This window comes from Chionomys nivalis, chromosome 14 (genome assembly GCF_950005125.1).
Source record: "Chionomys nivalis chromosome 14, mChiNiv1.1, whole genome shotgun sequence".
NCBI lineage: Eukaryota > Metazoa > Chordata > Mammalia > Rodentia > Cricetidae > Chionomys > Chionomys nivalis.
Window position 1 is genome coordinate 38,474,292 of NC_080099.1, and position 13,164 is coordinate 38,487,455.

The window sequence follows — 13,164 nt, forward strand, 5'->3', positions numbered from 1 at the left end:
CCCACTGGCCATCAGAAAAAAATACCCGAGAGAGAAAGGGAAGTGGGACAATTTGATCAAGATGGAAGTCATAGTGTTTTGAGAGTCTAGGGCTGGGTACGGCATACCATCATTTCCATAAGTTACAGAGACCAACCCTGCTAGAGTCCAGGGGCCAGAAGGAGAATATACATTCTGGGATGCAGGCTCAAGAGAGGCTACAGTGGAGACGAAGTACCATAGGTGTGTCATCTGTTTCTTTTGACTAGTCATCTAAAGGACAATCAGTTTGACCCTGCCTTTTATTGCATTTTTTCTAGAACTTCGGGTTTTTTTTTTCTGTTTTTATTTTTATTTTTTTCTTAAAGGGATTGACATAACAGCAAGCGACTAGTATAGCCAGGGAGCACTTCTATGTGGAATAGTCCTCACTTTGTGGGTGGGGAGGCTGAGGCAGGCACCCGGCTGCAATGGCGCAGTGATGAAGATGGTCACCATTCCTTGCCAGGCGCTGACGCCATGCTGTGCTTCTGTTGCAGTGAACAGTGCATAGAAGCCTATGAACTCCTACTGGCACTGGCTGAGAGCGAGCAGAGCCTCATCCTGGGGCAATTCCGGGCAGCTGGCGTGGGCTCCTCCCCCGGTAAGTGTCCTCCGAGTTCCCTCTGTGCTGCTTCCCATCTTGTCTGCATGGCTGCTGGCATGGTCTCCCAGGAACACGAAATCTGCTTGTCAAGTGTGTTTTCCGTTTTCCCTCATGGCTGAGTGGGTAAATTGTTTACGTTGAATGAAGCAAGAACTGGAGTGGAAACAGGATCACAGACAAGTTAAAACAAACAAGCTCTCTTAGGAAATGGATTCTCCTGGGCTGACGGCAGGAGCGGAGGGAGTGTGGATCACAGTGCTGTTAAAAGGACCGGCACATGCAGTAAGGAGAATGGGCATGTTGGCTTCTTCACAATGTCACTAAAGCTCAGCCAGTGACAGCGCAGGGCCTGCCCTGGTGTGAGGGGAGCACACAGTACAATGCTGGAGAGGAAGGAAGCTTGCTCTCCCTTAGTGTGCCCTGGGCACAAGCTCACCTATGCTTTGTAGGAGTGGCCTTTTGGGAGATGTAATGACAAGACAATAAACTCAAATGAGCCAGTGTTCCCCAAATCTTCCAAGGCAGGCTATAAGGGCAGGCCAGGTGTCTCCATGTATGGCCCCCAGGCTGTCAGGAAGTTGCTCTGAGCTGTAATCTAGAAGAGGGAGAGGGAAACAGATGGATAGCTATTAATGGCCGTGCGCTTCCTATTGGCCTTCTCTCTCCAGGACCCACTACCACAGAGGCTACTCCCCAGACTCCTTCTGAGTGAACCCCCATCCCTGCCACCTCTCTATTGCCACATTTATAAGGACAGTTGGGATTTTCCTCCCTTGGTTTTGATGCCCTCGGGGATCACCATCAGACTTGAAGATGAGAAGACGCTGAACAGTACTGTCCTTTCCAATACCAGGGCTTTCTAACAGGAGAGCATTCATCCTTGGAATTGGTGGCCACCCTTCATTCCTCCGCTCCACCCTCTGGTCCCATCCCCACTGCCTGGCCTAGCCCAGAAGCAGAAACTCTGCCAACATTTCCATTAGAAACCTCATTTTTTTCAGGGTCTTTTAACTGAACCATAAAATTTTACTCCTCATATGAAACAGATCCTAAAATGATCTTGGGTTGCTGTCAAGTTTTTTTTTTTAATATGTATTAAGAAAACCATCAATTAAGGGAGAGGAAAAAAATCAACCATGTTCTAGTTTGTATCACAAGATGTCTTAACTTACTCCATGAGCAAAAAGCATCTTTATTAGGCCTACACAGTTCAGTTGCTTGGTAGGAGTTGAAAGGGCTTAAACAAATCAACATTTAAACCACTTGCAATAATAATGAAGTGTTCATGCCTCCCTTATCCCAGGTAACTCCTGTATGCATTTAAACGATGACACCATGCCTACTTTAGAACAGAGTACAGAGAACAGTTCAACTGCTGAGGTGTATGTAAAATTCCTAGTGGAAAAAAAGAAACGTGGCGAAAATGGCTGAAAATCAGTGTGTGGGATCTATTCTCAGTACGGGAACCACGCCATACTGAAGAGTGTTCTCCCTGTTATTATCTGCATTATTCTCCATAGTGCTAAGCAGTGCCTAATTTTCATAGCTGCTGACAGTGGCAGTTGGTCCATCCCTCTGCCCATCGTGCTGCATAAGCAATAGCTAGTTGGTGACATTTTACTCACAGTGTCAATTACTGTGGTTGCATTTGTTTGTTATTGATTGCACAGGCACTCATTATGTTCATTCCAGAAGGTTTAGCCCAGTGGTTCTCAAACTGAGCCTCGGGAAACCGAAGGAGTGTCTCCGGGGCTCAGCAGTGGGCATGAAGGGTGAAGGAGCTGAGTGGAGCCCAGCCTCTACCACTTCACCCAACCACATTTATGTTTCTAAAGTTCACGATCCAGAGTTTCTTGAGAAAGGCGCAGATCTGTGTTAGATGGATAGCAAGCCAGCGGTTTGTTTGGCAACCACAGTTTTTGTATTGTTTTGAAGCCTTTAGAGTAATGTCTTAGTCACTGTTCTGTTGCTGTGAAGAGATACTATAACCAAGGCAACTCTGAGGAAAGATAGCGTTTGATTTGGGACTGTCTTTACAGTTTCAGAGTTTTAGTCATTGTCATCATGGTGGGGAGCGTGGTGGCACACGTGGCACTGGGGCAGTAGCTGAGAGATAACATCCTGATCCAAAAGAGATGGGGGAGTGTATGGGGAGGGAAGGAAGGAGAGAAGGAGAGAAAGACTGGGGACACTGGGCCTGGCTTGGATCTTTGAAGCCTCGAAGCCGCCCCTCCCCCCCCAGCAACAAGGTCAAGCTTCCTAATCTTTTTAATCCTTTCAAGTAACACCACTCCCACTTAGGTGCATATGCACCTATGGGTGCCATTCTTATTCAGAAGACCCCCAAGTAGATTTCAGTTCCCAGGAAAGTTGAGAGGAAGTGCATAGATGTTCCATGCATGCATGCATGCGTATGCCTAGCCTTCTCCTTTATAAATGACATGTACCAGACATCATTGTTGTCGAAGTTCCTGGTCTCTATTAGAGCTTACTCTCTGTTGGAAACTCCTTGGGTGTTTCAAGTGAACAATGAGGAAGACCCACCACCATAGCATCATACGTAGTAGTTTGTGCTTGGAGTTGCCATCTTGTGAAGACTCTTTCAGCTGTGCCTTCTCATTCCTTTCTCTCTCTTCTCTCCCAATCCTTAAGAGCCACTATTTTTGTTTCCTTTTCCTTTCCATTCATCCACCTCTCTCTCTCTCTCTCTCTCTCTCTCTCTCTCTCTCTCTCTCTCTCTCTCTCTCCCTCCCTCCCTCCCTCCCTCCCTTCCTCCCTTCCAAGTTCTAAGAGTCAAACTCCAGTGCCTTTTACCAAAAAGGCAAGTGATCTGCCTTTGAACTTTTTTGTGTGTTGTGGACAGTGTATGTACATGTTCCTATGAGTAGGTTCATACATTTGCATGGACGGGCATGCATGCATTTGTGTGTGTGCATGTGGAAACCAGAGGTCGAGGTCAGAGTTGATTGTCACCACCTAACACGTTCTCCCGATGAATTAATTTTTCAGCCAGGATCTCACTATATAGCCCTTGGGTGGCATAGAACTTGCTATGTAGACCAGGCTAGCCTTGAACTCACAAAGAGATTGGCCTTTCTCTGCCTCTGCCTCCCTAGTTGTAGACTTAAAGGCACATATCACCACCTCATATTTGGGGGTGGCATAGTCTGACTGTCCATCAACCACCAGGAATCTGCCTTTCTCCTCCCCAGCTCCCCTCTGGTGCTGGAATTACAGATGTGTGCCACTACACCCAGCTTTTACATGGTCACTGATTATTTAAAGTCATGTCCTCATGCTTGCATGGCAGGTTCTTGACTGATAAGGTCATCTTCGAAACCCCACTGAGCTTTTTAATATCCCCATAGTTCAATCTTTTCTGTCACAGTTTTAAAAGCCACACCGAGAACATAACTATCTTGAGCAGGGACCAACTTCATTATCTTGGCTTTATGCTTCCTGTACTCCTATGTCCTGGCCTAGCCCTGTCACTCAGCTCCTGGAACCATCTGAGTCAGCCCCTTGACCAGGCCAAGAGGATAGTATCGATACAGAAAATGCTCCAATTTCAGCTTGAACTACTTGCATGTCCCTGTTGCCCTGCATGTGACTCTGACAGTGTTGTTGGTGGGTGGCAATGTGGCATTTTGTCCCAGTTCCTCCCTGCCCTCACTCCTAAAGCTCCCCTGCACAGGAGACATGTGCCTGATCAGGAAGAGACGCAGCAGCTTAGAAATGTGGGACGTTAGCTCAATGCTGATGGTGGAGATCATACTGTGTAGCCTAATTGAGGAGGTCCACAAAGGCCCAGAATAAAAGATAAAAAGTATTTATTTATTTATTTATTTATTTATTTATTTAGGGGAAAAAACTCACAATAAGAGTAGAGAGCTGTGGGCCTTTGTGGGCATTGGTAGCTGTGAACCGAATTCCAACCACCACCCAAGAGGGAGCAAGGTGCCAGCAGTCTTCCTGTCTGTGCTTATAGTACCTCAGACCACGCCCTTGAGGACCTGTATCCAAGAGGCTATTGGCTGAATGAATTCCCACAACACCACTGTCCATGAGGACTATGGCACCCACTCAGAGGAACACCTTCCCACCCCTCTCAGTTCCCCCACTAGCCCAGCCTGCAGGCCTCCTCAGTCCTCCCTATACATCCCATCCGCAGTAACTGAGAGCCTTCCTGACTCCTTCCTGCATCCATTAACCCATTGGCTTCTCTGTGCTGTAGGAGACCAGTCAGGGGACGAGAATATCACGCAGATGCTCAAGCGGGCTCATGACTGCCGGAAGACGGCAGAGAATGCCGCCAAAGCCCTGCTGATGAAACTGGACGGCAGCTGCGGAGGAGCCTTCGCTGTGGCCGGCTGCAGTGTCCAGCCCTGGGAGAGCCTGTCCTCCAACAGCCATACCAGGTACTATTAGCTGCTCTGTCCCGGGTCTCCTCTGCCTGGGGTGGGCTTCTCATGGGTCCACGCTAGGGGAACTGTGCTGTGCGGCTTGGATAAGGCAGGGTTGCTTCATGCTCACAGCCTGTTCTATCCTAGGAGGCAGAGCTGTGAGGAGGGCTGGAAGGTTATTATGCCCATGTGGAAAGAACGGTCCAGGGAGACAGGACTGTAGACTGTAGAAAGTCGAATGTGCACGGGTACATTGCAAATGATAGAGATGGCAAATGAGCCGACTCTCACCTGGTGCTCGTCTCTCTGTCCTGTTCTATGCTATTTCTTTAGTATTCTCTGTTTCCAGAAATTACCTGGAGGGGCTACAGCCCACTGCTTTGACCCGGTCTACCTGGGTCTCGTTTCAGATCCCACTCTCTCTCCTTGCACCCCTGTCCTTGAAAAGCTCTTCTATGGCAAGAGGCTGGCCTCTCATGTCATGTCGTTCCTCAAGTGCAGATGTATTTACCGCACCTCCTAGGCAGGCACTTGATCATGAACCTGAGGTCAGATCTACCATCTCTGAATAAGTGGGCTCTTAGCAGCAATGAAAGGAAGCAAAGAGAGCAGTAGGGACTCTAAGCAATGTCACTGGTGCAGCTGATCTTCCTGGGTGGGGTAGGACACCAGAATGAAGCCCCTGGTAGCTTGTTTATCATTTCTTGTCAACAAACTCTAGTGGCTGTAATATACTCCTTCCCCTTATGTGCCAGTTCTCAGACTGGAATGCGGTTGTTAGATTCTTATTGGACTTTCAGATATAAAAAGCCAAGGGTGATTTACCCCATTTTCACGGGTGAGAACACTTTGACTTAGAGATGTGTAAGTGACTTGCCTGCTAAGAGGGAAATCTAGAACTTCAGCAGAAGCACGGTATTCCCCCACTCTGCAACATTAGATCTCATTTACTATAAGACAGTCTGCTTACATGCAAGTGGCGAGAGCTTCATACAGATCAGTGTGATGTCCAATGCCAAAGCAAAAGGACTGATGTTCTCTTGATGTCTGAAAGCAACTTCATATTTCACTCTCCCCCTGTAGGGAACCAACCATTTGCTTCAGTTTATCTGTATCTATAGACTTAAACCCCATGTCCCTGGAGAAAATAGTCTCAATCCCACACTTGGTCAGCTGCCTACAAACACAAGGGGCTTATTTCTTCTGAGCTTAAGCAGCAATTGTCTTATTTGGCAGCACATAGATTATAATTTTTCCTTTCAAACCATATTCTTCTGTTTAAATAAGAAGCCTGTGCCCCTCTCCAGATGTTCGCAGGTACTTATAATCTATAATTTCCATGTTTGAGTAGATATTCAGTGTTCAGCTTGTCAGTGAAAGTCTTCTGTTGAATTAATGAATGTTAAGAGTTGGGTTAACAGGAAATGTCTTGTTTAATTGTCTGTATACATCTGTCCTGCATATAGCTCTGGAGTAGGTCGAAAGTGAGGACAATTCTCTAGCCTTCTATTGGGGGAGAACTGATCTTGAATACTTGTTACAGGAGATATTTGAAGTATAGGTAACCTTGATTGTTAGACCATTTTTGAGAAATTGAATTGTTGATCTTGTAATTCTCTAGGTTGAGAGAAATTCAGACACAGACTCGGCTTTCAAGAATGAGCTCACTAAAGACTGGTCATGTAGGGCCATGAACAGGCTCAGTGGCTAAAGCCCTGCACAAGCATGAGGATCCAGGTTCACGCCAGAGTTCATTAAGATGCTGACCCAGTGTGATGCCTGCCTAGGATCCTGGTGCTCAGGGGATAGGGACAGGTCAAGGAAGATGCCCACATACGTGCAAACATGCTCATCACCACACGCGCATGTGAGAGAGGACAGAGGGGTTCTTTAACAAATTTTAGTTTCAAATGAATCTTCCATCGAACACAGGTTTTTAACTCTGATTCCACTAAAATGTCACTTCCCCTCCTGCCCTTGGGACAGCAGTTCACAACCTGTACAGAAGAACACACAGGGCATTCGTGTGGCTCTCCGTAACCATAAAACAGAAACAGTTGGATTATCTTATGATAAACAGAGGTTTGGAGCCGGGCGGTGGTGGCGCACGCCTTTAATCCCAGCACTCGGGAGGCAGAGGTAGGTGGATCTCTGTGAGTTTGAGACCAGCCTGGTCTACAAGAGCTAGCTCCAGGACAGGCTCCAAAACCACAGAGAAACCCTGTCTCGAAAAACCCAAAAAAAAAAAAAAAAAAAAAAAAAAAAAAAGGTTTGGAACAAAGCTCCTAGCCATCAGCTTACAATAGTCTCAATAGTTTTATTTATAGGTGTTGGAATTCTGCCTCAAGCACTGTCCTAGGAAAATGGAGCTTTCTGAGCCAGGGCTTTGTGTGGCCCAGGACACCCCCTTCTCTCCCACTGTGACCACCTGGCAAGATGTGCAGTCAGCGTGTCCATCAGTGCTACCCAAGGTCTCAGGAAAGGAATGCTTAGGTCAGGTCCCCGAGGTGTCTGACAGCTCCTGAGGACAAGAGGGTTAATGGCTTTAGGAAGGAGCAGCAGAGGGTTAGTTACCCAGCAAAAAGGATCTGTATGATATCACCTCTCGGCTGATGCCCTTGGCGGGACCCCAGCATGAAAGAAAAAAGAAAACATCTCACGTTTGAAAATTGCAGCTACAGATCCATTGGAAAGCCCGGTTGTCTTAATGGATGGAGTAGCTGGGCAATGCTGATTGCGTCTATAGCAGCGCATAACACGCAGAGAGGCAAACAGACTAGATTGCCAGTGAGTAGAGCTAGGCATTAGCAAGCAGCCCAGCCTTTGTGCCGACCACTGTGTTTTCTGCTCATTCTGTGGACGTGTACTCACGGGTACAAATCCATGAAAGCACAGAAAAGCCGTAGCAAGTGTGCCCTCCTAGAAATTGGAATGGAGGCTCTTCCATTTCAATGTAAAATGGGCACAGTCATGTGCAATCGGTGAAGGGTGATTCAGCCTTGCTGTGAAGCCGCTTCTTGCCTTGGGTACCTAGGATGTTGGCTGGCCAGCATGCTATCTGGGGCATGATGCCCAAATTGCAGTGGAGGGCAGTAGAGGACCAGGAGGGTCCCAGTAAAGATAAAGTTTCATGGGGAAGAATGGATTAGACCAGTGGCAAACTGTCTGATGTAAAGGCCTGGAATCCAGTTAGGCCAGGTCTCTGTGACCCTCAGCAGCAAGCTTCAAGGAATGAGAGTCACACAGGACTGGTTGTTACAGTGTCATCTTTCAGAAAAAGAGAGGCACTTCTCCCCAGGAATCGGGAGAGAGTGTTCTAAGTGCGGGAGATTGATGCTTGCTAGTGTGAGTGAGTGCCAGCACCCAGCTGAGACACAGTGATCCAGTCCTAGTCTCTTTCCTTCTTCCGGTCATGTGACTACAGTAGCAACTTGAAGTGCTTCCCGTACTTTTTTCCTTCTTCTTAAGCTCTAACTTTAAGAAACAGTCGGAGCCATTCACTCATTTTAAAAGACAACAGTTAACATCCTAACATTACAAAATGCACAGTACACAATCTCGTAGTTTCCCATGCTAGAATCCCCACTTGGACACTGGGTAATACTTTGGGATAGAATTCCATAATATCACTGGTGCTTGATAAATGACGATTTGGGGCTGCAAAGGATAGAAATATGTAAAGCGGCTTAAGTGGGGTCCTGATTGAAGGGCTAGCATGAGATAAATGCCAGCTGAAGGCACAGGGCTGCCATACTTCCTGGTGACAGGTCCTGCAGGTGAGCAGCCACACCCGAGGCTGTGCGTCCCACCTTTGTGACTCTGTGCTGGCCAGCTGACATTTTCCTCTTGTTGCAGCAGCCTTTTCTAGATGGCAGAAAATCGGCCGACAGCCTGCATTTATATCCGTGGCTAACTGGTTTGTTAGTGCCATAAGAAAAGCCCATCTGGGGGCGGGACCATCTGGTTCTTTTGGTGACCAGGATGGGTCATTTTGGAGTCAGAGGTGGCACCTGGTGCAGAGGAATAGAAAAAAATGGTATTTGGTGTCTAGAGCTGATTTGAATGGTTGTGATGGACAGCAGACCAGGTAGAGGCAAGGGTTTGTGGGTAGGCAGATCAAATATGGTTTTTTTTTGTTTTTTTTTTTTTGTTTTTTTTTTTTTTGGTGGCTTTTTTGAGACAGGGTTTCTCTGTAGCTTTGGAGCCTGTCCTGGAACTAGCTCCTGTAGACCAGTTTGGCCCCGAACTCAGAGATCCTCCTGCCTCTGCTTCCCAAGTGCTGGGATTAAAGGCGTGCGCCACCACCACCCAGCTTTGTTTTTGTTTTTGAGCCTGGCAGTCACATACCTCTCTCCTGGACTGCGGCCAGCAGCTTGAGCAGTGAATTTGTGGTAGAATGTTCTGGCAGTTAGCTGTTGCAGACTAAGGTATCTTGATTGGTGCTGTATCAGAGCAGAGGATCACCGAAAGAAACCCGTGGCTCTTGTCTGGCTCCTCAGAAAACTAGAGCTAAACACAGGCAAGTGTGCTGAGCATGCTTGGGCTCTTCATCTGCAGATTTGCCTTCCATCCTGCTCTCAGAGCACCTCCAGCTTCTAGAAAGTGATTTATTCCCCTTGACAGCTGAGCTCATCCTGCATTCCAGGCGGGGAGAGGTAATGGATGACTTAGCCCTCGCCCAGCGGCCCACAGCAGCCCCCGGGAGGCCAGAGGAAGGGCCAGTGGCTTCTCCTTCTTTACCATTATCATAATCAAATTGGGCTGTGGAACATTAAGGGCATGAAGCAGAGTTGTAATTACCTTCGCCTGATCTGCTCCCTGCTGGTGTCCTAGAAGGGAGGAAAGAGAGCTAGGCTGTCCTGGCGTGGGCTGTGGTGCTTGCCTTGAAATTCAGCTTTCTCTGAGGAAGAGCAGTGTAAACTCCTAGCTCCCAATAGGGTAGGATGTGTGGACTGGGATATTCTGTATATTTTTATTCTTCATGTATAGCAAAGACAGTAGGAACCAAAACTGTCCTTTTTGGCCAGTGCCCAATCGTAGCCTCAGGTGACGATGAAACCGGATACTCTCTGCCCACTAATGTTCTTCCAGATCTCTGAGGCCACGGAGAACTGACTTTTTGTCTTTTCCTCCTCCACTGCAGCTTTTCTGCATGGTGGCAGGTGTCTGACTCTAGGGGACACTGAGGCTGGTGGTGGGTATCTTCACGCAGCTGCCAGCCAGCAGAGTGTCTCTTGTCCTTGTTTCTCACCCAGAATGCACACTGGGTAGGTACCACCAGCTGGTCCTTCCCTCACTCTGGGAGGTAGGAGCCACCAGTGTTCCTGTTGAGTGCAGCCAGACAAGTTGGGCAATTCCCTCTGGGCCGCGAGGCTGGGGCGTGCTGTGCATGTGTGACTGGCTTCAGAGACCTGCCAGCAATCGTGAACACCTGAGCGGCTCAGTACACAGCAGCTCCACCCCTAGGAAAATGTGAGGCCAGCCAGTTAGTTGTCTGCTGAGTTTCCATTTGTTGCCGTTCTGGTGGCAGAACAACATGGAGTCTGTTTTAAGGAACAGAGTGTTGTCATCCCTTAGCCACTCCCAGCAGTCTTGGCACTGTGGGTGTTTGTTGGAAGAAGGGACTGCCACCCTAAAACAAGCCTAGTGAGACTGAAGCCACTACCTCAGAGACTGAGAGCTGACAGACTAGCCCCCCAGGATAGAAATTCTTCCATATTTCCCTTTAAACAGAAAAGCTAGAGAGCCCTAACTTTGAACTCCTTGAATTTTGCAATTTCTATTTGGAAATAAAAGTTAGCAAGGTGGCTTTAGCTATCAGTGTCATAGTTCCAAAACTAGCAGTCTGGAGATAAGATGCCCAAGGGGGTGATTGGCACATGGATGTTGGTGATTCTCCATATTTGATTGGTAACTTTTTAATGAAAGGACTGACTCATTGCCCCCCCCCCCCCCAGTTAAGGTGGTATTGGAGGCTGCTTCCCAGCTGTCTGGCAGAGAGCAGCCCTGTTGTTTCTCTTGCCTCATTGTGTATAAACCCGGGCCCCAGGGAGCAGTCTCCACACTCCACCCTGTGGAATGCCTGGTGAACAATGCTGCCTCCCCAGCTGACTTGAATTCTGTTGCCCTTCACCTGGGGAACACTCATCTTCTGTCCCTTTGCCACTGCTGAGTGCCAGGAGGTGTGCCCTACCTGCAGGGGTCAACATGTGTGACATGTCTACCACTGAACTGTTTGCAGACAGGCAAGTGGCGTATTCTGCAGGACTTGCTCTACCATACCCTGTGTTGCAGGTCTGCCTGGCCCTGCCCTGATTCCTTCAGCAGCATGCATGGTTGTTAGGGGTTCTTGGAGATTGCCAGGAGTTGTTAGGGGTAGCGCTGGGAGGTGGTGTTACTTCCTTCTCATCCTTTCTAAAGCACAGCACATGGTAAGCCCTTATTCTTATCTTTCCCCCACTCTTTCTGCTCTCATTTACTCCAAGTTTCTGCCATTTCCCCCATGATTGTTGGAGTGGCCCCTTTAGGGACCTCGGCTGCCTTTCCCTTGCCCACCCCATCTTTTCTCAGACCAGAGAGACCTGAACATGCATATCTGACCAGGGTCTCCTCTCACAAGCATCTAAAGTAACATCCATTCTAACCCTAGAGAAGATAGGGACTGTCCTTATAAACCTTTGTATTGTGACACCTGGCTGCAGACACCCTGGTCCCTCCTCCTGTTGCTAGCAGCTGGTTGACTCTGCACTGGCCATAACTGATGGAGGTGGGTCTTGTATTAATCTGTTGCTTTCATTGGTTAATTAATAAAGAAACTGCCTAGGCCCATTTGATAGGCCAACCCTTAGGTGGGTGGAGTAAACAGAACAGAATGCTGGGAGAAAGAAGCTGAGTCAGGGAGTCGCCATGATTCACCCACCAGACACAGAGGCAGGTTAAGATCTCCCTGGTAAGCCACCAGATTGTGGTGCTACACAGATTATTAGAAATGGGTTAATCTAGATATGAGAGCTAGCCAGTAAGAGGCTAGAGCTAATGGGCCAAGCAGTGTTTAAAAGAATACAGTTTCCATGTAATTATTTTGGGGCATAAGCTAGCCATGCGGGCGGCTGGGTGCTGGGGACGCAGTCCTGCTGCTTTTATTACAACACATAACTCCTCCTTGCTGGCCAAGCTTGCTGTTTGGGAGTTCTGTGTTTTCTGCATGCTCAGTCCTGATCAGCCTCCCTCCAATTATCCATGTGGCTCTTCTTCTTGCCTCCTTTAGGTCTAGCGGGTTGTAACATTATCACACAGGCCTTCCCCGTTTGCTATTTCAGATAATAAACCCAGCTTTGGATTTCCCAAGTCTCATATTTCACTTTTTGTCACAGTGCACATCATGTCAGCTGTCCTATATAATGCCATTTGCTTATCTCTGCTACTAGAATATACGTCCCATAAAGATTTTCAGGACCTAGAAAGGTGTCCTATGGTAAGGCATAAATTTCTGAGATAAATAATAGCTATGTTTATTGGGTGCTTACGATACGCTGATTTAAGTACCTTACATTTCACTTTGTTTAATTGTTATTATAACTTTACAAAGAAAGCATTAATGCTATGTCCCAGTAAGGAAACATGAAGTCTACAGTGTGTAAGATGTTCGGGTCCCGGACTGGAGAGATGGCTTAGTGGTTAAGAGCACTGGCGGCTCTTCCAGAGGTCCTGAGTTCAACTCCCAGCAACCACATGGTGGCTGACAACCATCTGTAGTGAGATCTGGCGCCCTCTTCTGGCATGTGGGCATACATGGAGGCAGAATGTTGTATACATAATAAATAAATCTTTAAAAAAAAAAAAAAAAAAGATGCTCGGGTCCCGAGTGAGTGTGGTGCCCCAGTGTGTAAAATGCTTGGGTTCCCTGTGAGTGTGGCCCTCCAGTGTGTAAGATGCTCAGGTCACGAGTGAGTGTGATCCTCCAGTGTGTAAATGCTTGGATCCCAAGTAGGTAGGGCACTCCACTGTGTAGGATGCTCAGGTCACGAGTGAGTGTGGCTCTCCAGTGTGTAAGATGCTCGGGTCCCCTGTGAGGGTGGCCCTCCAGTGTGTAAGATGCTAGGTTCCCGAGTGAGCATGGCACTCCAGCATGAAATT

General features: G+C 47.8%; 1 protein-coding gene across 4 annotated transcripts in view; it reads left to right on the forward strand.

Annotated features, from left to right (window-relative positions):
* Mcc (MCC regulator of WNT signaling pathway) overlaps positions 1 to 13,164 on the forward strand; it is a 365,744-nt gene that overhangs the window by 331,203 nt on the left and 21,377 nt on the right. For all 4 annotated transcript variants that reach the window (XM_057788580.1, XM_057788582.1, XM_057788581.1 and 1 more), the window contains 2 exons: positions 519 to 622; positions 4,860 to 5,043. In XM_057788580.1, the coding sequence (XP_057644563.1) occupies positions 519 to 622; positions 4,860 to 5,043 (288 nt within the window). The remainder of the gene's footprint in view (positions 1 to 518; positions 623 to 4,859; positions 5,044 to 13,164) is intronic.